The sequence below is a fragment of the Rhincodon typus genome, chromosome 24 (assembly GCF_021869965.1).
Source record: "Rhincodon typus isolate 14 chromosome 24, sRhiTyp1.1, whole genome shotgun sequence".
NCBI classification, from domain to species: domain Eukaryota; kingdom Metazoa; phylum Chordata; class Chondrichthyes; order Orectolobiformes; family Rhincodontidae; genus Rhincodon; species Rhincodon typus.
In genome coordinates, this window is record NC_063355.1 from 3,837,399 (window position 1) to 3,862,935 (window position 25,537).

At 42.2% G+C, this 25,537-nt stretch overlaps 2 protein-coding genes across 2 annotated transcripts in view; both read right to left on the bottom strand.

Annotated features, from left to right (window-relative positions):
* The window catches only part of ddx51 (DEAD (Asp-Glu-Ala-Asp) box polypeptide 51), a gene marked incomplete at its 3' end in the record, with an annotated part of 38,025 nt that extends 21,676 nt beyond the window's left edge, over positions 1-16,349 (bottom strand). Inside the window, exons 1-9 of the mRNA XM_048611688.1 lie at positions 16,244-16,349; positions 15,073-15,503; positions 11,326-11,495; positions 9,972-10,122; positions 6,654-6,799; positions 4,445-4,516; positions 3,210-3,316; positions 1,762-1,870; positions 1,240-1,385 (exon numbers count right to left, since the gene is read on the bottom strand). Of these exons, the coding sequence (XP_048467645.1) occupies positions 1,240-1,385; positions 1,762-1,870; positions 3,210-3,316; positions 4,445-4,516; positions 6,654-6,799; positions 9,972-10,122; positions 11,326-11,495; positions 15,073-15,503; positions 16,244-16,266 (1,355 nt within the window). The remainder of the gene's footprint in view (positions 1-1,239; positions 1,386-1,761; positions 1,871-3,209; positions 3,317-4,444; positions 4,517-6,653; positions 6,800-9,971; positions 10,123-11,325; positions 11,496-15,072; positions 15,504-16,243) is intronic.
* Positions 16,350-24,950: 8,601 nt separating this feature from the next.
* mif (macrophage migration inhibitory factor) overlaps positions 24,951-25,537 on the bottom strand; it is a 5,305-nt gene continuing 4,718 nt past the window's right edge. Inside the window, exon 3 of the mRNA XM_020519399.2 lies at positions 24,951-25,162. Coding sequence (XP_020374988.1) covers positions 25,096-25,162 — 67 coding nt within the window. The 3' untranslated portion in view covers positions 24,951-25,095. The remainder of the gene's footprint in view (positions 25,163-25,537) is intronic.

Consider the following 25,537-nt stretch of genomic DNA (forward strand, 5'->3'; position numbering starts at 1 on the left):
TAAGAAAATGTTTCCCCTCGCTGCAGAACTTAGAACAGACATTCTTAGTCTCAGAATAGAGATCAGGCAACCAGGACTGAGATGAGAAGTGTTGCAAATTTTTAGCATTCTCTATCCCATGGACAATCAGCCATTGAGTATTTTTAAACAGATGTCAATAGATTTTGAGTATTAAGAAAATTAAGGGATATGGGAGTGGTGTGGGAAGGTGCAGTGAAGGTAGATCATCCATGAAATTGTTGAATGGTGGAGCAAGTCTGAAGGGCTAAATAAAGTCATAGAGCTGTACAGCATGGAAACACATCCTTCAGCCCAACTCATCCATGCCAACCAAATACCCTAGATTAATCTAGTCCCATTTGATCCATATCCCTTTAAACCCTTCCTATTCATATACCCATTCAGATGCCTTTTAAATGTTGTAATTGTACCAGCCCCCCATCACTTCCTCTGGCAGCTCATTCCATACACGCGACACCCTCTGTGTGAGAAAGTTGCCCCTTAGGTTCCTCTTAAAACTTACCCCTCTCACCTTAAACCTATGCCCTCTAATTTTGGACTTCCATACCCTGGGGAAAAGACCTTGACCATTCACCCTAATCATGCCCCTGATGATTTTATAAACCTCTATACGGTCACCCTTCAGCCTCCGACACTCCAAGGGAAACAGCCCCAGCCTATTCAGCCTCTCCCTGTAGCTCAAACCCTCCAACCCTGGAAGCATCCTTGGTAAATCTTTTCTGAACCCTTCCAAGTTTCACAACATACTTCCTATAGCAGGGTGACCAGACCTGAACACAGAATTCCAAAAGTGGCCTAACCAGTATCCTATACAACTGCAACATGACTCCCATCTCCTTTACTTAATACACTCACCAATAAAGGCAAGCATACCAAACTCCTTAAGACAGCCTACTACAACGCCTATTTTTTAACATGTTATGTTCTAACAAAAATCTACCAATCTCATTTTTGTAAGCTTCAATTATTCCATCATCCACAATCTTTTGGAGAAGTGTTCCAGATTTCTAATTTCATTTGTGAAGCAATGTTCCTTGATTTCTTCCTCTTCCACCAACCCCAACCACAGATCAATCAGAACGACAGTACTCCCTGCCACTAAAAATGACCATGCCTGAAGGTAAAGTGGCGTTCTAATGCAGCCAGCGATGTGGTGTTTTCTCTTTGCAAGCCTAACCTTGGCTCCATCCCTCGCCCTAGGGACACACAGTCCCTTACCTTGCAGCCGTGCAAATCCCTGGCTTTATCCTCTGGAACAAACTGTCTGGAGCTGAACATTCATTCACTTGGTATACTGCCCTCTCTACTTTGTTCAGCCAATCCTGGTGCATGTTGTCAATCATTCGATCTGCCTCATCGATTATCTGCAACGCAACCACATACCAAGTTATTAGCATTTAGGCTAGTGACTTTGGCACATCTGTCTTCTTTAGCAAAGGGGAAGGAAACATTTAGCATCATTCCTCAGAACGGGAAAAAACATTGTTTCTATCTAGTGACAAGTACCCAATCAAGGCTACAGTCAAGGACTTCAGCTGAGATGCTTACCACAGTTCAATATCCAGCCAATACGTACTTCCTTGGCTCACACACCATAGCCGTTTGGGGCAACTTATTGGAATGTGGCAGGGCCATGTGAATCAATTGACATTGTTAGATGTAAAGACCTGGAGGAGAGCTGAATTGCCAAGAGAAAGATAGTTATCCATTATCTTTAGATTGAAGTGGCTGAAACCTTACCAAGAATCGGAGATGTTGCAGATCAAATCCGTCGGTTTTGGCAATGTGGTCAACCAAACGTCCTGGAGTTGCAACAATGATATCTGCCAAGCTGCGGTAGCCAGTAATCCTGTGGCAACAAAAGCAGGAAAACTGCTTAATGATCATAGGCATTGAGGAACCTTGACTCATCAATTACAAAACTTTATCTACAGTCAGGGCCATTAATTAATGCACTTACTTCAAAAAAACAGAAGTCACACTTCACCTGACAAAGGAGCAGAGCTCCGAAAATTTGTGATTTCAAATAAGCCTGTTTGACTATAACCTGGTGTTGAGTGACTTCTGATTTTGTCCACCCAGTCCAACATTGGCACCTCCACTTCAAAAAACAGGGTCTTATACAGGTAATTAAAAGCAATTTACACACTATTCAAGCAACAGGGTACTTTAAAGATCTAATTTACACTACTATCAGGTAATGTTACCAGCCTGGCTGCTCTACCTCTTCAGTGGAGTGATAATTTCTCACAAATGGCTTATCTTCCTGCACTGTACCGTTACTTCGAGAGCCCCACAAGAATATCTCCTTAGTAGCCTTTCCTCTACCATTTGGAATAGGCAATAAATGTTAGCCCAGCCAGCAATGCCCATATCTTCTGAACAATTTTTTCAAAAGTGACCAATGAGGACAAAACAGAGGATCTAAGCATACTGTCCAAAGAACAAGAGTCTCATGCTCCACCTAAATTTCTCTATGCTGTTTGAAAACAGCCTCACTTGCATTAGCTCCTCACCGAGAGGATTTTGCAGCTGTTCTAGCTTGAATCGAGAACCCTTGGGAGGCACATACTGAGCTCAATTAATGAAGTGGGAATGGCCTCGATTTAACTACTTCACAGATAATCATTCTGCTGGGGGAAGACATTGGAGCCAAACAATTTTAGAAAATTAAGAGGGAGTTTCACTTTTAGATCAATGCTTCCCAAACTTTTACCCAATGTGGTTCCATTTTAATGCCTTAGACTTTTTACCAGAGTTGAGTGAAGTGAAAGTGGTCAGTGGGTGTCAAATTGCTGGTAAAAACACATCTGTGGTTGTGGCAGCAAACAGGCCTGACAGCACCAACAACTAAGCCAAGCCCACCTAAAGAACAAAAACAAACATTAGAAGATTTTCCAGTTTTAAAACTCATTCCAAGTTCTATGGCCACTTTGCTGCCTCAGAGCCCACAATCTCACTGGGGTTGATGGCCCTTGGTTGGATAGCCTGAGTTGTTTGAGATAAAGAATGAGTGCAAGGAGACAACAGAACTTCTAACTTTATAACTGAGCAAATGTAGTGAAATGGTAGTTTCTAATCCCACACATTCCAAAGACATGGATTAGTTGTTCTGCTGCAGTTAGACCACAATCTCAAAGTCCACTCAAGTGTGTCAATTAAGAATAAGCAAAATTAGAATTACTTACGTATGCTCTACAAGAGAGGCCTGCTCCATAGCAAATTGTTTCTGTCCAGCAATAATCACTACTTTCAGACCCAGGCCTTCAGTATAACTACTGAAGATCTTACATACCTGAGAAAAATAATAATCCTTTAAGTGAGGTGTCATGGGTTTTCTGTATTATTCAAATCTTTCGGTCAATGGACCGCAAGGGTTCATTGGCCATTGATTGGTTTAATAATTAGACATTGATCTGTCTCTTGAAGAGGTTTTCATTGCATAAGGAGTATGAACAGCAAGTGACGATGGGAAGAGATAGAGAACAAAAAAACAGAGTCGTCTGGTAGAGCCACCCACAATGTCTGCACAGCCACACTTTTACTTTCCAATAGCAAAAAACAGTTCCCTAATATGGAAAAGCCATAATTCCCTAAAAAAGTGCACATTTGTGACAGTGTCTCTTAATATAGTCTCCTGATGTTTGGGTTCACAGAGTAGATCAACGTAGGCTGCTCAAGCATGCCTTCTAGTGGTTTGTTCAGAGTAGGCCTGACAGAAGGTTGGTTATCAGTACTGAATGTAGACAGTACCAAAATAGAAATTACTGGAAAAGCTGAGCAGGTCTGGCAGCATCTGTGGAGAGAAATCAGAGTTAACATTTCAGGTTAAGCGACCCTTCCTTAGAACACTTGGCCCGAAATGTTAACTCTGATTTCTCTCCACAGATGCTGCCAGACCTGCTCTGCTTTTCCAGCAACTTCTGTTTTTGTTTCTGATTTATAGCATGTGCAATTCTTTTGGTTTGTACGTAGACAGTACTTGGGTTTCTTAACACTCCCTTATCAATGATTGAGGCAAAGTTCATTCAGAATGAAAAATATTTATATTTAAATTCTAAAGGAAGGTATTTTTAAATTTAAATTGAAGGCAAAGTCCTGCATGCGTCCCAAAACCATTTTTTTTAGAAAAGTATTCTGTTCTGTGAATTCAGGTTTCTGAATCACCGATGACTTTGAGGTCTCCAAACTCCCATGCCATTCAAAAGTGAACAGTTACATTTCCTTCACAGCTGATCTCTGCTCAGCTCTTTCCAGTGACGAGGCTGAGCTGGAAAATTCAAACTAGAAGCCCAAGCACACAGTTCCATGGATTATCGGGTTATCACTTGTCACTCCTCCATCACACACCTCACCATCCCCAACAAATCAAGAAGAGTCAAAAACCATTCAGAACCAAATGAAGGCAACATCTTCCCTTTACCTGCTGAGCCAGTTCCTTGGTTGGGAGCACAGCCAGGGCTCGAACTCTGCATACTACACGGTCCATCAGTGCCTGTAAATGAAGCCTGGATTTACTCAGGAGGCACAGGAAAAACAAGCAACAGAACGAAAGCCTACATTTATTTAGTAGTCATAGTAAGTGAGATAATTCTGAAACATAGTTACTGTTGGAATACAAAAAATGTGGCACTTTTGGTCCTTTGAGACTGTAATGTGATGGTAGCATGCTTTCCATTTTTAATAATGTTCAAATATTAGCTGAGACATTTAGGAGAACTCTTTTGCTCTTCTTTGAATTAGTGCTACAGGATCTAATGTATCCATCAAAGCTGACAAATAAGATTTTTAATTAAATCCCTCAGCACTGCAACCTACATTATGTGCTCAGCGCTCTGCAGTGGGACTTGACCGCACAAGCATTTGGCTCAAAGGTGTTACTAACTGAACCACATTTAATGTCTTTTCTACTCATTCCTGCCTTCAAGTGAACAGCACATAACCTTTCAGTTAGCAAGACACACTCATGTGGTGATGTCAAGATACTGTACCCTATGACTTGGCAATCAGATGTACTCTTTATTACAAAATCTACCACAGTCAGCTAAACTCCAGAAAAATATACATCATTGAGTGGATTTGAAGCAATCCCTTTCATAGACCATGCATACATTGTGCTGTTGTGGATGTTGTGAACTTAATTAATCTTCCAAGAGGGACAAAGGAATATCTGCCAAGAGAAACTCCATAAGTACCAGTGAACAGAGCATTGAGTTAACACACAACATCAGAAGTCACACGACACCAGGTTATACTCCAACAGGTTTATTTGAAATCACAAGCTTTTGGAGTGCTGCTCCTTTGTCACCTGACGAAGGAGTAGTGGTCTGAAAGCTTGTGATTTCAAATAAACCTGTGGGACTATAACCTGGTGTCGTGAGACTTCTGACTTTGTCCACCCCAGTCCAACACCAGCACCTCCACATCTTAACTCAATGTGATTACAGTTACACAGCTCTCGAGGTTTTTCACAGCTTGGTTGAACAGATGTCACTACAAAGCTGAAAAAAAGAGCTTCCAACTTATTGAGGAAGCACCTGATCAAACCATATGTAAATAACTTTTAAAATGCTGCTTCACTCAACCACCCAATGTGAACAGATTCTTTAAAAATTCCAGGGTGTGGATCTGCAGCTTTGGCAAAAACTAATCAGTTCTTCCTTGGGCTATACCCTTTCAAGTGTACCAAGTTACACAGAAATCCATCAATTGGCTTTTGAGATCTATTGTTGACAAATTCACTTATAAACAGGCAAAAACGTTACTACTATCCATCCTCGGTGGCAGAAGTAAAAGAAAATTCAGAAAATGCTGAAAGGCTCAGTTACATCAGGCAGCACTTTTCTAGAGACAGGAAGAGAGCTTGAAGACCTTTCATCTGAGCTAGGAAAAGTTACAAATGCTGCAGCTTTAAACAAGTTGAAATGGTTGTGGTAAAAGAACCAAGAGGGATGTCTCTTACAGGGGCAGAACACAGGAGACATTGAATGACAGAAAGGTCAGGCGCACAGAGCCATGGGTGGTGATAGTAGCAAAAGTGAAGAAATAAGAGATATTTCCAGAGGAGGTTGTATTGCAGTATAGCAAACAACTGTCATCCAAAGTTTAAAATTGAAGATAAATAAAAAGACTGAAACATGCAGAGAAGATGAAACAAAATGGGGGCAAAGATTACATCTAAAATTGTTGAACTCAATGTTGAAACTGAAAGAGTGTAAACATGCAGGGGAGGACATTAGTTGGGAATTTGGTGTGGTACAGAATTGTCATGTTTCAGTCTTACATTTATTTACAGAGTAAGTCAAGATTGTCTCAAGTATCTTCCCTGGCCAACTGGCTTTCTGGATGAGAATAGTTTTATTAAATCATTGATGCAGCCACTTCATCTACAACAGATTACTGCAAAGCATCATTTTAGAGGAAATCTAGAATAATGGAGGTTCAGAGGAATCACAGGTTAAAGGAATCATGTTAAACCACTTTGATAATGGCTGCTTAAACTGTTGCAAATGCATCCTTCAATCAACCAAACTCAAACAGAGGGAAAATAACCATGTGCTTTTAAAAATATCTAATTAATATATATTTCTCAACTTCGAAAGCATGAAAAACAGGTCAGCTTTAAGATTCACCTGAACAATGGGGATAACAAATGCCAGGGTCTTGCCACTGCCAGTGGGTGCTGACACACAAAGGTCTCTCGGCCTATAGCCCCCTCTGCCCAGCATCAATCCATGCTTTGTGCTCTCCAGGAGGGTGGGGATTACCTCAGTTTGAACTGGGGGAGAAACAGAACAAAACAAAGGTTAAGAGCAGGACACTCTGGGAGATGTCCTGGAACAGGCAGTACGTATAGTCAGTGTGAAGTAATGAAGCTGATCCTCCACAATGTCAGTCAGTAAGCTCCACACATTCATAGTCACACACATTATGTCTGGTCACACACCTGGCATGATCAAAGTCACTGGTTAAACTGCATGTACCAGCCAGCAACTGTAGGAGAAGTCAGCAGACTGCTGAAAAATCTCTAAACAGATCTCATTTAACCTAATGATGTTTCAACACTAACCTACATTCATACAGCACTTTAACATAATAAAGCATTCCAAGGACTTCACCAAAAACAAAATTAGACACAAGGACAAAGAACGACAGTATATTTGATCATCAGTCCATGAGGTAAGCTTTAAGGAATATCATAAGTGTGTGTGTGTGTCTGTTTATGAGAGAGACAGAAAGAGAGAGATAGAGAGAGTGTGAAAGAGATAGAGAGAGTGTGAGAGAGACAGGGAGAGAGACTGAAAGAGAGAGACTGTCTGTCTGTCTGTCTGTGCACATGTGTGAGACAGCAAGAAATAAGGAAAAGTATTATGATGCAAAGTTTCATGCAGGAGAGGGATTCTCGCAGAGGGGAGGGAGTCCCAGAGCTCATAGACTTTCAACACCTGACAGCATGGTTACCTAAAGCGGAACACCGAAATCAGGGATGCACAAGGGATTACAACTGGAAGAGTGCAGAAATCTCAAAGGGTTAAAAGAATACCAGAAACAGTGGTAATCTGGACAATTAGGAACTACACAGGACTCAAAGGAAGACCAAATAATTCACAAGGAAATGGAAAAGAAAATCTGAATGCAAGTTACTGAGGCACAAAAAAAGGAACATATGTTTTTATTGATATGTGATCAGGAAAAGACGAGCATGGACATATATCAGCCTACTACAATTAGGGACACGAGAATTTTAGTGGAGTAAAGGGATACTAAACTTGGAAGAATTGTAAACTGTGAGCTGGCCAGTGTAGAACTTCAAAAGCACGTTGACACATCGGTGCAGTGGCAGATGGGTGGTACATGAAGTTCATTGCAGAGAAGTGTGAGGTGATGCACTTTGGTACAAATAACATGGAGAGGTAACATTAAATACATTGTGGCATTCTAAAGGGTGTGCAGGAGCAGAGAGACCTGTGCATAAGCCATTGAAGGTGACAAGACAGGTAGTAAAGCATACAGTATTCTGGCTTCATAAGTAAGGGCATAGAGAATAACAACTGGAAGGTTGTGCTGAATTTAAACAGGACATTGGTTAGATCTCAGCTGGAGTATTGTATTCCAAATGACACACTTTAGGAAGGATGCGAATATATTGGGGAAAGTGCTGAAGAGGTTTAGCAGAATGGTTCCAGGAAATGAGAAACTTCAGAAATGAGGAAAGATTGGAGAAATAGGGATTATTTTCCTTGGAGATGGAAAAGCTAAAAGGAGATTTAATAGAAGTTTACAGGGGTCTGGCCAGTGTGGACAGGGAGAAATGGTTCCTGCTCATAAATGCATCGAGAACCAGAGCGCACAGTTTTAAAGTGTTTTGCAAAAGAAGCAAATATACTGTCAGAAAAACATTTTCAGACAGCGAGTAATCTGGTTTAGGATGCATTTCCCATCAGTGTGGTGGAGACATTTTAAACTGAGACATTCAGATTATGATTATTTGATGATTATTTAAACAGAAGCAATGTGCAAGCTTACAGGGTAAAGGAGGGACATTGCCAATATGAGAGCTGGTACATAAACAATGGGCTGATTGGCCTCCTGCACCAAAAATAATCCTGTGATTCTGTGAAAAATACTGGCACTATAAATGATGATGCATCACCAAACAACAGCTTGTTAATATAATGAGATAGACTTGACTATGGAGTGCATCACAACCAGATCTGATTGCTTCAATTCCTCCCCTCACCATTCCTTAGTCTAAGGGCACCAAAACCAATTGTATTGGTTCAAATGAAATTAACTTAGTATAAACTAAGAATCACAGCTGGAGGAGTGAGAAGACAGTGGGGTAGTGGTATTGTCACCACACCAGTAATTCAGAAGCCCAGACAAATGTCCTGATGTCATGGCAGCTAATGGAATTTCGATTCATTGAGTTTATCAAACACAAATCTGGAGTAAAAACTAATCTCAGTAATAGTAAAAACCCAAGCTGTTCACGAATATCCTTTAGGGAAAGTGATCTGCAATCCTTTCCCAACATTGCCTATGTGCAACTCTAGAACGAGAGGTCAAAGGGTGACTAGGGATGGGCAACAACTACCGCCATTGTCAGCAGGAGGTGGTGATATCATACCAATGTCACTGGGCTAGTAATCCAGAGCCCCAGACTAATGATTCTGGGACAAGGGTTCAAGTCTGCCTTGGCATATGGTGAACTTTGAAGTCAAACAAATCTAAAATTTTAAAAAAAGCAATGGTGACCCATGGCTCAGTAATGACCATTAGAGAAGGCAATCTGCCGAGATGTGACTCCAGACCCACAGCAATAGTGAATTCTCCTCTTAACTACCCTCTGCTAGTTAGTAGGGGAGTTCATTCCACGAGTAAATAAAAAGATTGTAACACCATGCAGTATATTTATTCACAAAAAGTCAGGTAAGTGAGATATCTGTTCATCACTAATTCCACATTGATACAATGTTGCTGGTGTAACCAAGGCACCAAGGAAACAGATTTCCATTTTTGCCACTATTCTTTATGAGACTTACTAACCTTTCCTGCCCGATTTCCCTTCCTGTACCATTTCCTGGTGATACTCAACACCCAGGCAGTAAAAATGAGAATCAACCGTTAGGTACCAGCCAGATTCCAGTTCCCCACTTGCAAATTCATACCACCATAGGTCCTCCATCTCCACATTTTCAAGTATTGCATTCTAAATCATATCAAATCACTGCATAAAACCCACACTGGCTCGTTTGCAAATTATCTTAAATCCAGGTTCTCCTATGAGTGGAAATAGTTTCTCCTTATTATTGTAAATACCATATGTCCCCTTCACCTTCTCAAATCCAGGCAGGATAATCTCAGTTTCTCTATTCACCAATCCTATAATCTTCTCTCCACCTTCAGTGAATCTTTGACAGCTTTTACAGAGTGTGGTGAGCACATACCTGGGAAGAAGGAATGGATACCATTGGCTTGAAGTTTCTGAAGCAGTTTCTCATGAATTCCTGGAACATTTTCGATCGCTTTTAGATTCTGTTTAATGTCCTTGTTGACCAGCATGGGCTTAGCGAGCCATTGAGGCAAGACTCGATGCACCTGCAAAAAGAGAAAAAAAACTCCCCGAGTCATTATTTACCATATCCCAGTCTTAGCCATTTGTCTCAAATTCAAGAAGGTTCAATCTCTAGTGTCATCAATAAACAATAAGCATCTGACGGGTCAATGTAGAAGGACTGTCCTATTGTTAACGATACCAGGTTTGAGCCATTGTATTCCCTTTACACTATCCAGTCAAATAGTTCAAGACAGGTGATGACAAGTAGTATATTGGCTTCCATCAGTAAACCAGAAATAAGTTAGCAGACAACAGGGTGAACCTTTCTGGATGGGGATGAATGGGGAGGGAATTGACTGAACTCTGATGAATACTGTCTTCTCTCGCCCCACCATGTAGAGATATTAGAATATTCTAAATATCGAATAGCTTGAGCTGAATGAGTAATCCAGAGGGCCAGGCTAATGATCAGGGGCCACGGATTTGAATTCCACCACAGCAAATGGTGAAATTTGAATTCAATAAAATCTGGAATTAAAAGCTATTCTAAAGGCAAACGTGTAACCATTGTCAATTGCCATAAAAAACGAACTGGTTTAGTGATGTCCTTCAGGGAAGGAAATCTGTCATCCTTACCTGGTGTGGCACAAATGTAACTTCAAACCCACAGCAACATGGTTTATTCTTAATTGCCCTCTGAGATGGCCTAGCAAGCTGCTCAATTCAAGGCTAACTAGTGATTGGTAGAAATGCCAGCATTGCCAGTGACACCCACATATCATACAGAATAAAGAAAAAAAATACATCTCAGGATTTGATACAGAGTAAAGCTCATTCTACACCATCATGTCAAACACTCCTGTGTAGATATAGCATGGGTTAAATACAGGGTAAAGCTCCCTTTACAAAAACCAAACAACATGCTTCAATCCCAGCCTCATCACAGCAGCCTTCACTACCCTGATCATGTGATTGTCACCGTTCTTTCACGGTTGCTGGGTCAAAATCATGGAACTCCCTCCTTAACAGTATTGTGGGTCTACCTACAGCACATGGGCTGCAGCAGTTCAAGAAAGCAACTCGAAGCTAACTAAGGATAAGCGATTAAAATTAGCCGAATCAGTGACATCAACTTTCCCCCTGAATGAATAAAACACAAGCTTTGCACTCCAGGCTGAAACTGTCAAAAACCCCTCCAGTGGGTTCTTCTAGTGATCCTAGTTTTGTTTTCAAACAATACTAACCTTCTGAATCTTTTTCTTCTGAAATCCTCCAAGAATAGTCAGGTTCGATTTGGGATCAGTTGACATTTGGTTCTCATCCTGATCATTTTTCTCCTTCACTCCTGTCTGCTCTGATTTTTCCAAATTGCCGTTCCGTCTTGCCTGATCATAATTAGTTTCATCGGATGTCTCTGTAAGGTATTTTTAGCAAGAAAGTATCATTCGATTAATAGTGACACCAGCACCTCATCACACTAAAACCATTCAAAGTGTCATATAACAAATATCAATTTTAAGATTGCACAGACTTTTACATTGAAAAATATAATTGTACTTTTTATATTAACATCCCACAAATAGCTACAGAATTACAAGTTGGTTGATATTTGAATATTGATCAACATACCAGGAGAATGCCTTGCTCTTCTCAAAACAGGAACTTCCACATTCAACTCAACTGAGAGATTGGATTTCAGTTCAACATCTCATCTGTGCGGCATGTGCCTCAGTGGTTAGCACTGCTGCCTCACAGATCCAGTGACCCAGGTTCATACCACCTTGGGTGTCTGTCTGTGTAGAGTTTGCACGTTATCCCCGTGTCTGCATGGGTTTCCTTCCACAGTCCAAAGGTGTGCAGGTTAGGTTGACTGGCCATGCTAAATTGCCCTGCGGTATCCAGGAACGTGTAAATTAGGTGGGTTAGCCATGGTAAAAGCAGGGTTACAGGGATAGGGGCATAGGGCAGGTCTGGCTGAGATGCTCTTTGGAGGGTCGGTGTGGACATGACAGGCCAAATGGCTTGCTTCCCCACTGTAAACATTCTATGAAAGTCACCATATTCCCCAGCACAGCCCTCTTTAGTTCTCCAGTTCTTAAGATTTGGAGTTGGACTCAACCCAGTGGCAAGAGTGCCACAACAGCCAATTTTACAGTGGATTCAATTGCCAACCTACAGTTTAACTATCATTTCAATGTGAAGTTGAAGACATTCAGCAGTCACTGATGCCCAGCTATTACTGCTGGCTCCATTTATTTATGATCCAGATCTTGGTTATTTACATGTGAATGCAGAGCTTGGCTGAAGCAGTCAGCTTGTGCAGAGTGAATGCTGATATGCCTTACAGGCAGTCATTCCAGCCACTGGACAGTACCCAATCACAAAGCCACAACTTTAAGCAAATATTTGTACTTCCTCCCTATGCTGTCTTGCACAGCAGGTTAGCAGCTGATTCAAGATCCAACAACTCTCCCAAGGCATGTATACTAGAACCAAGTGCGTACCAGCTGGGTCAGTGAAGGCAGCAGTTATACCATTCTCCCATTGACACACAATGACCAATTATTAGAAACAATGCTCACGCTACAGACCGAACACCTCAACTCTTTCACTGATTTTAATCAGGTGCTCAAGTCCATTTGATAAAATATATTCAACAGATGCCCACCTCCACCTGCAGGCTTCCAGGGCAGATGGATGAACAGAACTTGGAGCCAGTCAAAACTTGGGCAGCAAAGAGGACGTCAGGTTTATGAAGGGTACAAAATGACTGGCCAGTTCAGGAGTGTGTTGAAACTGTCAAGCATGAGATAACAAAGATACCAAACAGAGGAGCTGAGGCAGAGGTGGGGCTGGACAATGTTACAGAGACAGTCTTAAGGGTCACGCATACATGAGGTCAGAATTTCAACTTGATGTCATTTGTGATTTTGGTGAGGATCGTAGAGTCATACAGCGTGGAAACAGGTCCTTCGGCCCAACTCATCCATGCCAACCAGGTTTGCCAAACTGAACTAGTTCCATTTGCCTGCGTTTGGCAAATCCCCTAAATTGTTCCTATCCATGTAACTGTCCAAATGTCTTTTAAATGTTGTAACTGTACCCACCTTTACCACTTCATCCGGCAGCTTACCACATATATATGCAACACCCTCTGTGTGAAAATGTTACCCATCAGGTCCCTTTTAAATCTTTACCCTCTCACCTTAAACCTGTGCCCTCTGTTTTTGGACTCCCCTACCCTGGGGAAAAAGACCGTCACTACTCACTTTATCTGTGCCCCTCATGATTTTATAAACCCTCTAAAAGGTCACCCCTCAGCGTCCTACACTCCAGGGAAAAAAATCCCAGCCTATCCAGCCTCTCACAGATTCATAGGGCACAGAAAAGGCCCTTCGTCCATTGAGTCTACACCAACAATAACTACCATTAAACGTGCGCTAATCCCAATTTCCTGCAATTGTCCCATATCCTTGAATGTTATGATATTTGAAATGCTCATCTAAATATTTTTTAAAGGTTGTAAGGTTTCTGGCCTTCATTACCTTCTCAGGCAGTGCATTCCAGATTCCCACCGCCCACTGAGTGAAAAAGTTCTTTCCCAAATCCCCTCCAAATCTCCTGCCCCTTATCCATGTCAGTCCTCGGTCTTCTCTGCTTTATAAAGCCCGTCTAGTCTCTCCTTATAGCTCAATTTCTCCATTCCAGGCAACATCCTGGTGAACCTCCTATGTACCCTTTCTAGTGCTATTACATCTTTCCTGTAGTGAGGTGACCAGAACTGCTCCAGCTGTGGCCTAACCAATGTTCTGTACTACTGCAACATTACTTCCTTGCTCTTATACTCTTATGCCATGACTGATGAAAGCAAGTGTCCCATATGCCTTCTTAACTATCCTATTCATGTGCACTGCTGACTTCAGGAATCTGAATAATTACCCCAAGATCCCTCTGTTCCTCTAAGCTACCCAGTGTCCTGCCATTCATTAAATTCTCTCTTATCTTGTTTCTTCTACCAAAGTGCATCACCTTATCAGGGTTAAATACCATCTGCCACTGGTCTGCCCATCTGGCCAACCCATCTATATCTTCCTGTAACTTACAACCATCTTCTTCGCTATTAACATTTTACCAATCTTGGTGTCATCTGAAAATCTACTTAACATTCACCCAACATTTTCATCTATATCATTTATGTACGTAACAATAAGGGTCCCAATACTGATCCTTGTGGTATACCAGTGGACGCCAGCCTCCAGGCACTCAAACAGCCTTCTATCACTACCCTTTGTGTCCTATGACTAGGTCAGTTTCTGATCCATCTCGCCAAGTTTCCCTCAATTCCATGTGCCTTAAGCTTCTCAATCAGTCTCCCATGTGAGACCTTGTCAAAAGTTTTGTTAAAATCCACATAAACTACATCAACTGAACCTCCTGCATCCACATACTTGATCACATTTTCAAAAAGTTCTAACAAATTTGTTGTTCTCAGCTAAAAATTCATCCATGACCATCCTTTTAACTCAAACCCTCCAGCTCAGTAAAATCCTTGTAAATCTTTTTTTTCACACTTTCCAGTTTAATAATATCCTTCCTATAGCAGGGCAACCAGAATTGTACACAGTACTCCAAATGTGGCCTTACCAATGTCTTGTACAGCCGTAACATGACATCTCAACTCTTGTACTTAATGCTCTGACAGATGAAGGCAAGTGTGCCAAACGCCTCCTTCACCACCCTATCTACTTGTGATGCCACTTTCAAAAAACTATATACCTGCACTCCTAGGTCTCTCTGTTTGACAACATTTCCCAGGGCCTTACAATTAACTGTGTAAGTCCTGCCCTGGCTTGTCTTACCAAAATGCAACATTTCACATTTATCTAAAGTAAACTCCATCTACCATTCCTCGGCCTATTGGCTCAGTTGATCAAGATCCCAGGAAATGAGTGCCAAGCACTGGCCGGCAGACCAAGAAGCAAATTCTGTACCTGTATTGTTTGTGCTTTGATCTTGATGTTTGCCTTTTCTCTCCACTCCAGTAATGATCCTCTTCACCTTCTTGTTACATAACTGCTTAACACTGAACCCTGCATCCCCCTTCTCTAATTTGAGCACTTGGCAGTCAGCATGTCTCCTACTTTTCTCGCTGTCTCCAGATTCACTTGACAGGCGTTTTGCTTTCTTCCTGCTTTTCTTTGAAATTGTAGCCTCTTCCTCAGCTTCTCTTTTCCTCTTTTTGCCCTGCTTTCCACCGTTCTCACCATCTCCCTGGTTCCTCCGTCCCTCTCCATCTATGGGACATTTCTTAACTTCTAGCTGTTGCTGTCTGGCCTTGGCCGCTTGATGAAGCTTCTCTAGCAAAATTTGGGATCGGGAGTTATCATGCAGACTGTTAGCAGGTTCATCATCGCAGAGGTATCTGAGAGTCAAGAGAAGGACAATTAGAAATGTTATTTGTTAAGGACCAGCACAGCCAAAAACTGCTGGAGTTGAGAATTGGTTACGTACAGTTCCACATTATCAGTGAATGGCAGGTCACTCTATTAAATTCGCACATTATCTGGGAAACACCACATACATAAAGGAATGTGCGGGAAATAGCTAATGTGGTTAATGTCAGGAGATTCATAATAAGGCTGTATACTGTTATCATTAAACACCCAGTGGAGGACAGAGAAAAGCAGATCGGTGTATTATGGGGCCTGCCTCATGATCACAATGTTTTCTTTCTGGTCTCTCGTCCCTTTACATCTTTCTCTGCCTGTTGATTTAACCTTCTCTTTCATACCAATCATTAACTCCACTGAATGGATCACAGCTATGAATGTGCATCATGTTGCAGGTGGTCACAAAATTATTCCATCGCATGCTTTAATAGCTTAACCTATTAAACTGAAATAATATGCAAACCGAAATAAACTTGAAACCCTTCTCGATCCAACACGACTTCCACCCAATAAATTAAAAATATCCATTACAAATGCACATTTAGAGAGGCTGGAAACTTGACATTTCCAATCTACCCGAGTACGGATGTCAAGCTGCAAGTAAGATTCCACTAGACATGCTCCCAGCTCCCTCCAACCTCCCCCCCTCACTCTACCCCCATCCCCTCTCTCCCTCCTTGTCCTCTCCAAGTCTCAGTCACCCCGCTCCCACCTGTTGATGGTGAACAGCGCCATGCCGCCACACTCCTGCTGTCACCCGGCAACCACGGCCCACACTGGGCGGCGCACACTGATGTCGTCAGAGCAACCGGACCGCCAAAGACAGCGCCCCTTCGCGGGGGGGAGGAGGCATTAACAGCGCGCCCGCCCGTGGTAGGAGAGACTCGAGGCGCTCCCCTAGTGGAGGGGAGGTGGGCTTACAGCTCTCCCTCCCGAGGCGGGGAGAGGCTGGCAGCGCCCCTGGCGGAGGGGAGGAGAAATAGCTCTATCATCAGCAGGAACCATTAGGAACGTGTGGGTTCCCGCGTCCACTGCAACTAATGAATGAATGAATGACTCTATATCCTCACTGTGATGCCCTGTAGGTATTTTGTACGTTTCAAGGTAGCCACTTGATTCTTTGAAACTCTGGAGAATACTGGCCTAGTTTCCTCATTCTCAATTCATAAAACAATCCTGGGATTGATCTGGTGAACCTCCATTGCTCTTTCTCTCTTTCTGTGGCAAGTGTATCCTTCCATAGATCAGGAGACCAATACTGCGCATAATACTCCAGGCAAGGGCTCACCAAGGCGCCATACAATTGCATGATGTGGAGGTGCCGGTGTTGGACTGGGGTAGACAAGGTCAGAAGTCACACGACACCAGGTTCAACAGGTTGATTTGAAATCAAAGCCACAAACTCCCGTCTCAAAGTGGAGAGGATCTCCGAGACGATCACGCATATTGGACACAGACATCAAGTTTCTGAAGAAATGCAAAAAAGCAGAGAAGATTCCGAAAGGGCTACAGATCACAAACCCACTCAAGTCGACCTACAACACAGACTACGCACCACTCACACCATTTGTATGATCTTTTGATTTCTCTAATTATAAGTTCTGTACCTGAGTCCTTATCTTCACTTTACCTGATAAGGAGCAGTGCTCCAAAAGCCTACGATTTCAAATAAACCTGTTGGACAATAACCTGGTGTTGTGTGACTTCTGACCTCATACAATTACAGAACAATATCTTTACTGCTGTACTCAAATCTCCTTGTAATGACATGCAATGTTAACCCACATTGGTAGATCTAATTGGAATCTTAGAGTTTGGACAAGAGGAGGCGGTGGAGGCCAGTACAATTACAACATTTAAAAGGCATCTGATGGGTATATGAATAGGAAGGGTTTAGAGCGACATGGGCCAAATGCTGACAAATGGGACTAGGTTAATTTAGGATACCTGGTCAGCATGGTCGAGTTGGACCAAAGGATCTGTTTCCATGCTATACAGCTCTATGACTCTATCAATCTATTACTGAAAGATGAGCTCATCAGAGACAGGATGTCTTGGCTGTTAGAGATGCTGCAGTGAGACCACATCTGCTGAGAGAGAAGAAATTACTCTCAAAAAAAGCTATTGATGTGCAGAAGCTCTGAAGTGGTCATTCATCAAATATTGCATATTAATATGACGCTAGAACTAAGAGATATTCCAGGCTGAATGAAAAACAACAGACTGGGGTAAAGCAACAAGTATTTGCTAAAGAGTCAGAAGAATGATAAAGGCCAAAACATAGGATGTAAACATTGCAGAGGATATTTCACAAATGAAAAGGAAGCATGTCCAGTGTGGGGAAAGCAGTGATCTACCTGTAAGAAGCTGAATCATTTTTCTCACAACTGTTTTTGAAAAGAAGCAAAGCATGCCTATAACAGATAGCTACAGGAGAGATATGAGGCAATGATTCTGATGAATCAGTTTATACTATAATAAAGGTTGACATCATACGACCAAGGATGATAAATAGTTTCTGAATGTTAAACACATGACTGCAGAAGCAGAGTACCAAATGAACGTGAAGTATCTGATACACATTAGTGCATTGTGCAACTTCATGAGTTTTGTATACCTATGTGAAATGAAGCCCTCAAGATTAAGACTGAGGTTGAGGAATGCTACTCATGCTAAGGAGCCAAGTTAAGAATGAGAACCCAATGCAATGTGAAGATTGAAGAGCTGGAGTTCTAGATGGTAGGTGCTGAGCAAATTCCACTCAGCTTAAGTCATTCTCCAGATTGGACAGGCAACTTTGTATAAATCAGAAGAAATTTGCAGTGTTTTGCAGACAATTAGCTACTGAATGTTTTTGAAAAAATTACAAAACTGGTTTTACAACTCTTGGAAGTCTTCCTGGTGAATATCACCTTGGAGTAGATGAGAGTAGAAGACCAATTCAGCATCTACTCAGGAGAGTTCCAGCTGCTCTGAAGTCTAGCCTGGAAGGGTCGGTGTGGATTTGTTGGGCCAAAGGGCCTGTTTCCACACTGTAGGGATTCTATGATCTATAATTTTTGCAACCGTGCTCGCCACTGGAGATGTCCTGGAGAGGGAGGCAATGGCCTACTGTATTATCGCTGGACTGTTAATCCAGAGACCCAAATAACGTTCTGGGGACCCAGGTTTGAATCCTGCCATTGCAGAGGGTAGAATTTGAATTCAATAAATATCTGGAATTAAGAACCTAATGATGACCCTGAATCCATTGTCGATTGTCAGGAAAAATCCCATCTGCTTCACTAATGTCCTTTAGGGAAGGAAATTGCCATCCTTCCCCAGTCTGGCCTACATGTGACTGCAGACCCACAGCGATGTGGTTGACTCTAGACTGGGAAAAAAAGGAGTGATCACGATATTGACAACTCCCATAGACTGGATTAGCAGCGTGGAAGCAGCAAAAATAAACGTACAAATCAGAGGGTAGGCATCAATCCAAAGGATCTCAATAATATTTTCAGTTCCCTACATCAAACGTTGAAGAAACGTTGTCACAACTTGCAAGGCACAGATTCCTACTCCCCTTGATGCAAAGGATGATTACTGGCTGGATGGAAGCAGCAGTTTTCTGGATGCTTTTCAAAAGGTACAGATGGTTGCACATGATATTTGATATTTCCACCACTCCGGAAGAGTGCAGACAGCATGAGATAGTTAGTGACCTGAAGTGGAAATTTTTGTGGGTGATCTGCTAGTTTAGGTATGCGGAGGTACAATGGAAGAAGCCATCGAAGACCGCGATCACAATTCAGTGCAACTGCCAGAGATAACTTGCCAGATAAACCTGAAGCTGAACAGTAAAAAGATACAATGGTGGATTAAATACCCCATTAATTACCACCACACAAATTCTTCAATGCAGCAAGGGTCTTTCTCTCCTTCCTTCTTGTATCCAGTTGAATAGGCGGAACTGCTGCCTCACAGCGCCAGGGACCCGGGTTCGATTCCACCCTCGGGTGACTGCCTGTGTGGAGTTTGCACATTCTCCCCGTGTCTGTGTGGGTTTCCTCCAGGTGCTCCGGTTTCCTCCCGCAGTCCAAAGATGTGCAGGTTAGGTGGATTGGCCATGCTAAATTGCCCACAGTGTCCACAGATGTGCAGGCTAGGTGGGTTAGTCACGGGAAATGCAGGCTTACAGGGGTAGGGTGGGTCTGGGTGGGATGCCCTTCAGAGGGTCAGTGTGATTCAACGGGCTGAATGGCCTGCTTCCACACTATAGGGATTCTATGATTCTAAAAATAACACTTCTTTTACACCATTTTCTTTCATGTTTTGTTTCCTGCTGGGTGATATTTTCTGACCAGTGTGAGCTGAATGCCAGCGAAGCTCCTGATTTTTTTCCATCATCCTATCGTTTTCCATCAGTGTCCTAACTTGCCCAGTCTTGCTTTTCACCAGCTTTCAATGTGTTTCTTTTTTTTCCCATTATCTTTTCTACTGCCTGTCCTTACACCTACCCTGCCACCACCACAATAGAAAGTCTTCTAAAGTTCATTGCCTCAGTATCGTTGAGGAAAAATATGCTGGCTTTTTCAGAAGCAATTCCAACCAATTCTCTCAATATCATTGTTAGAAACACAAACAATATTTTAAAAATTCAATATTTTTACACGGCATCTGTGGAGAAGCAGGGGAATTCTAGCATCCAGACGATGTTTATCCCTCAAATAAGATCTTTAAAGCAAATGGTTTAGTCATTCTCTCAATGCTGAAGGGGAGCTTACTGTGTGCAAAAAAATGCCGTGTTTCCTACAAAATAACTGACCACATTTCAAAAGTACTTCATTAACTGGTAAATCCAAGATGGTGGCAGAGTAAGATGCCTCAGATGGAGCTTGTCCGCTCTGCCCGTTTCCTTTTCTCTCTTTTTCTTCTCTTTTGTGCTTTTTTCTCCCCCTTTTTCTCACTTCTTTCTTCTCCCAGCCATGGACTCCCGACCTCGGACTCAGCGCAGAACTGGCAAGTCGCCCTCCCATCCCAGCGTGGCGATCTCTTGGCCCAGCATGGTGGTCTTTCAGTGGTATGTGCTTTTGTCCCAGCGTGGCCTCAGCGAGGACTTCCGGTCTCGAGGTGATTCCTCAAAGTGTAGTCCCACCGTGGCTAAGCACTTAAGAAATGTTTGAACTTTCAGCTTGATTCTTTATTTTCTACTTAAAACTAAGAAGGTGTCACTGTACTATAATCACTGAAATGTTTAACTTTTAACTTTGTTCTTTCTTTCTACCTTTTTCTTAAGATTCTGTATCTAGGTACTTGTACTTAAGATGGTGCCTTGTGTGGCGACATTAGACACCTTTTACTGTACTCCTGTTCTTGACTATACGTAACAGTAAAAAATCAAAATCAAAAAAATCAAAATGCTGTGGGATATCCAGTGGTTAAAAAAGGCTCTATATAAATGCAAGCTCTTCAGAGTCAAATGACAGTACATTTCGGAAAGAGGTCATTCAGCTCATGAGGTTTGCATATCTTCTTTCAAGGAGGAGACCAGTTAGTGCAATTCCCTAACCTTTCTCTACACCCCAACAAGATTCTTCTCCTTCAAATATTTCTCTAATTCTTTTTAAAAGACTACAATCGAGTCTGTATCCACTGTTCCCAAATGCAGTGGTTTCCAAATCCTACGTAGAAGACTTTCCTTGTATTGTCTCTAGTCCTTTTGCCAATCACCACAAATCAGTGCCTTCTTATTAACAGCTCTTCAACTAGGGGAAACTATCTCAGTACTTCGTGATTTTAAAACGCCTCTGTCAAATTTCTACTTTGCCTTCGAGCTTTTCTGTGTCCTCTTCGAAACTTTTACTGCCTTCCAAATGTGCAATGCCCAGAATTAGACACAATTCTCTAGCTGTGGTCAAACTAGCATTCTATAAAAGTTTATACAAGATTTTTTGCTCTATACTTCAGTAGGCTTTATCTATCAATACAATTTGTTAAACTGTCCTGCTTCCTTCAACAATTCCTGCACAATTACTTCTAATGCTCTGTTCCGCCTCTGCTGCTAAAAATGTACCATTTCGCATTTGCGCTATCTTTCCCCATTTATCTCATCAAGGTGTATGACTTCCACATTGAATTTAATCTGCCATGTGTTCACCCATTACACAAGCTGCTCACTATTATCTTTAAATGTATTACTGCCTTTCTCATGATTTACTACACTTTAAAGTTTTGTGTAATTGACAAACATCAGATTTGTTCCCTGTGCCTCCAAGTTCGAGCCAATAATGAAAACAGCAATAATTCTGGCACTGAACTTTGAGCAACTCCACTATCTACCATCCTCCTGTTGGAATAAGCAACAATTTAATGTTTCCTATCCTCTAACCAATCCTGTATCCATCTTGATCCTCACTCTTTTATCCCATGGGCTTTTATTTATTTTGTTTAGAAGTATTTTATGGGATACTTTAATAAGCACCTTCTGGAAGTCAATGCAAACAACATCGACTGCACTGCCCTCATTCACCCTCTCTATTAGATCGTCAAAAACTCAAGTTCATCAAACATAGTTTGTCTTGAACAAACCCGTACTGAATCCTGTGTATTAGTGCACACTTGTCCAAATGGGTCTGTGTGTGATACCTTGCATTTGTTGGCATTAATTTTCATTTATCTCTGAAAAGTCTACTTACTTCTTCCATCTTTCACTGTAATCTCTGGGCTGTTTCTTTCGATTCCACTGCCCCTCCCAGTGTAGGCTAGATTTCTGAGCCTAAAAGTAACATCAATCATTTAACATACATTGAAAGCAATAAAGGCTCCAACACCAAGTCGTGGGCAGCCCACACATAATTTGTCCCCCTTTGACAAATACTCATTGATTCCATCAGGTTCCTATCCATTCCAGTTAGTTACCCTGAAGCATTGTAGCCTTGAGTTTTTGTTTATTCATTGATGGGCTGTGGGCATTGCTGGCTACACCAGCATCTATTGGTCAATCCTAATTGCTGTGATGGTGGTTCAGGGTCGACCACATTGCTGTGTCTCTGGAATCACATTTATCAAATCATAGAGACATATAGCACAGAAAAAGGCCTTTTAGTGCATCAAATCTGCACTGGTCAGAAACAATCACCTAGCTATTCTGATCCCATTTATCAGCATAGCCTTGTATGCCTTGGCATCTAAATGCTTCTGAAATGTGATGAGGGTTTCTGCCTGTACCACCGTTACAGGTAGTGAGTTCCAGATTCCCATCACTCTCTGGATGCAACACTTTTTCCTCGCATCCCCTCTAAACATCCTGCCCCTTACCCTAAACCAATGACCCCTGGCCATTGATCCTTCCACCCAGGGGAAAAAGTCTCTTCCTGTCTATGGCCCACATAATTTTATACATCTCAATCATCTCCCCTCTCAATCTCCCCTCCTCTAAGGAAAACAACCCCAGTCTACCCCATCTCTCCTCATAACTAAAGCTCTGCAGCCCAGGCAACATCCTGGCAAATCTCCTCTGCCTCTTCTTCAGTGCTATCACATCCCTCCTACAATGTGCATTCCAGAACTGCATACAGTACTCTAGCTGTGATCTAAGAAAATTTTTGTCAGTTCCAGTATAACTTCCCTGCCCTTTAACTCAATGCCTCAGTAATAAAGGCAAATATACCTTCTTGCCCACTTTGTCCACCTTTCCTGATACCTTAAGGGGCCAGTGGACACGCACATCAAGATCCCTCTGATTCTCAGTGCTTCCCAGGGTTATACCACTCATCATGTATTCCCTTGCCTTGTTTGTCCTGCCTAAGTACCTCACCTTGCATTTCTCTGGGTTGAATTCCATTTGCCATTGATCAGCCCGTCTACATGCTCCAAGAGGTAAGCCAGACCAGCAAAGAATGGTTGATCTCTGCCCCGAAGGACATACATGAAATGGATGGGCTTTTATGACATTAACAGTAACTACATGGTTATCATTAGGCTAGATTTTATTGAATTCTTCCACATTGGCTTTTAAACTCATGTCTCCAGAATATTAACCTGGCACCCTGGATTACTGGCACAGTGACATTACCACTACACTACTAGTTCCCCAACAGCATGTCATAGCAGCCTCCATGATTGGGCTTTCCATAGCTTACATAAATTGGCTAATCCGGGAATGTGAAACCCCATCTATCTCCGTGTTGATAGCTGTCTGCCCAGTTAGTGTTGGAGAGAATCTACTTCAGTCACGGTAACCAATACCAATATTTTACCAGGAATTGATATTTTTTATCTGTTTTATTCACTTGTGGAACATGGTGTATATTCTGTTGACGTAATCAAGAACCAAAACATTTCCTAACTGGATCCAGGTACCTCTGCCTACTGAGAAAGTCCTAGCATTCTCAGGAATTAAAGATTCTTTACACTTCTTAAAAGACTTAAAAAAAAATCAGTAAGAAAGTTTGGAAATTGGGAAAAAAAATGCTGACCCAGTGGGATGCTTGAAGGTGAGAGATATATGAGGAATCTGCAGGACTCTAGGAGTCAGTGTTGCTTGGAAACTTGCTTTAAGAGGTGCAATGTGGTTAATGCTCACAGTCACTGGACAATCTTGGGAAACACACCTAGGACCCAGGAAACTGACATTACATTGCATCTCAGCACATTCTGAAACATTGCACATAATGTAGCTACACTGACCCCTGTGGTTGAGATTGTTTCATCTGGGAGGCCTCAGCCCTGCTCTCCAGTACAGCTCACAGATTATCAAGGCCATGTATGTTCTGTCCAGTTTCTTAACCTTGAGAGGTGCTCCATGTAGCTGTGTGGGATTTCTTTCGTAACTGACAAAGTCCCTGGTTGGGTGAGATTGTGTTGTAGGTTTTGGTGCGGAGGAGGGTAACAATTCTGTTGGTCTTTGTTTTGTCTCAGTTCAAGAATTTCGAAACGCACGAAATGCACAAATACACACACATTGTTCAATAACCACAGACAGTAAGTCTCATACATGATGCAATACATTCACCCTCAGGCAAAACACAGAACAGTTATACTCCAATTTCTTTCATTCACTCATGGACATTGGTGTTGCTGGCTAGACCAGCATTTATTGCCTGTCCCTTGTTGCCCTTGAGAAGGTGGTGGTGAGCTGCACTCTTGAACCGTTACAGTCCATGTGCTGTAGGTAGACTCACAATAAAAGCAGGGAATTCCAAGATTTTGACCCAGAGACAGTGAAGGAATGGTGATATATTTCCAAGTCAGGACGGAGAGTGGCTTGGAAGGGAACTTGCAGGTGGTGATGTTCCCGTGTATTTGCTACCCTTGTCTTTCTAGACAGATGTGGCAATGTACAGGTATATACCATATGAATATATAGGAAATATGCAGTAACATACCCTGTAATAAACACCCCTTGTAAGAAATAGCCTAAAATAAACATACATAGGTAATTGTTGAATCTACTTTATTGTTCAGACAGAAACAAGACATAATTTGAAGAATCTTCTCTCTGGTTCATTGATCATTGATACAGATGAAGATACAACACACAGTATACCAAACTGATCATTCAGGAATGTTCTGCATCAGAATCTAAGCAAAGGTATTTCTGTTATAGCCAACATTAGCAGCATTGAGATCTTGGAAGACGATGTACATCCTGTGAAACAAGCAAGATAAAACAATCAGCAAACAGCCACATCCGAGATCCTGGAAACTGCCCACCCTTTGATTAAATCAGAGCCTGTTCAAAACAGAAATTGCTGGCGAAAATTAGCATGTCTGACAGCACTGAGGGACCAGGCAGCATTTCTGGCAGTCAGCACAGATCCAGAGTCTCCAATGGTCAAGGTGACCAAGTGGTCTCTCCACTGGGGAACTGAACTCGCTCCGTCCGATCACAGCCAACCCCACCATGCCTCACCTCACCCCATACCACCCAGTGCCCCACCTCGCCCCATACCACCCAGTGCCTCACCTCGCCCCATACCACCCAGTGCCCCACCTCGCCCCATACCACCCAGTGCCCCACCTC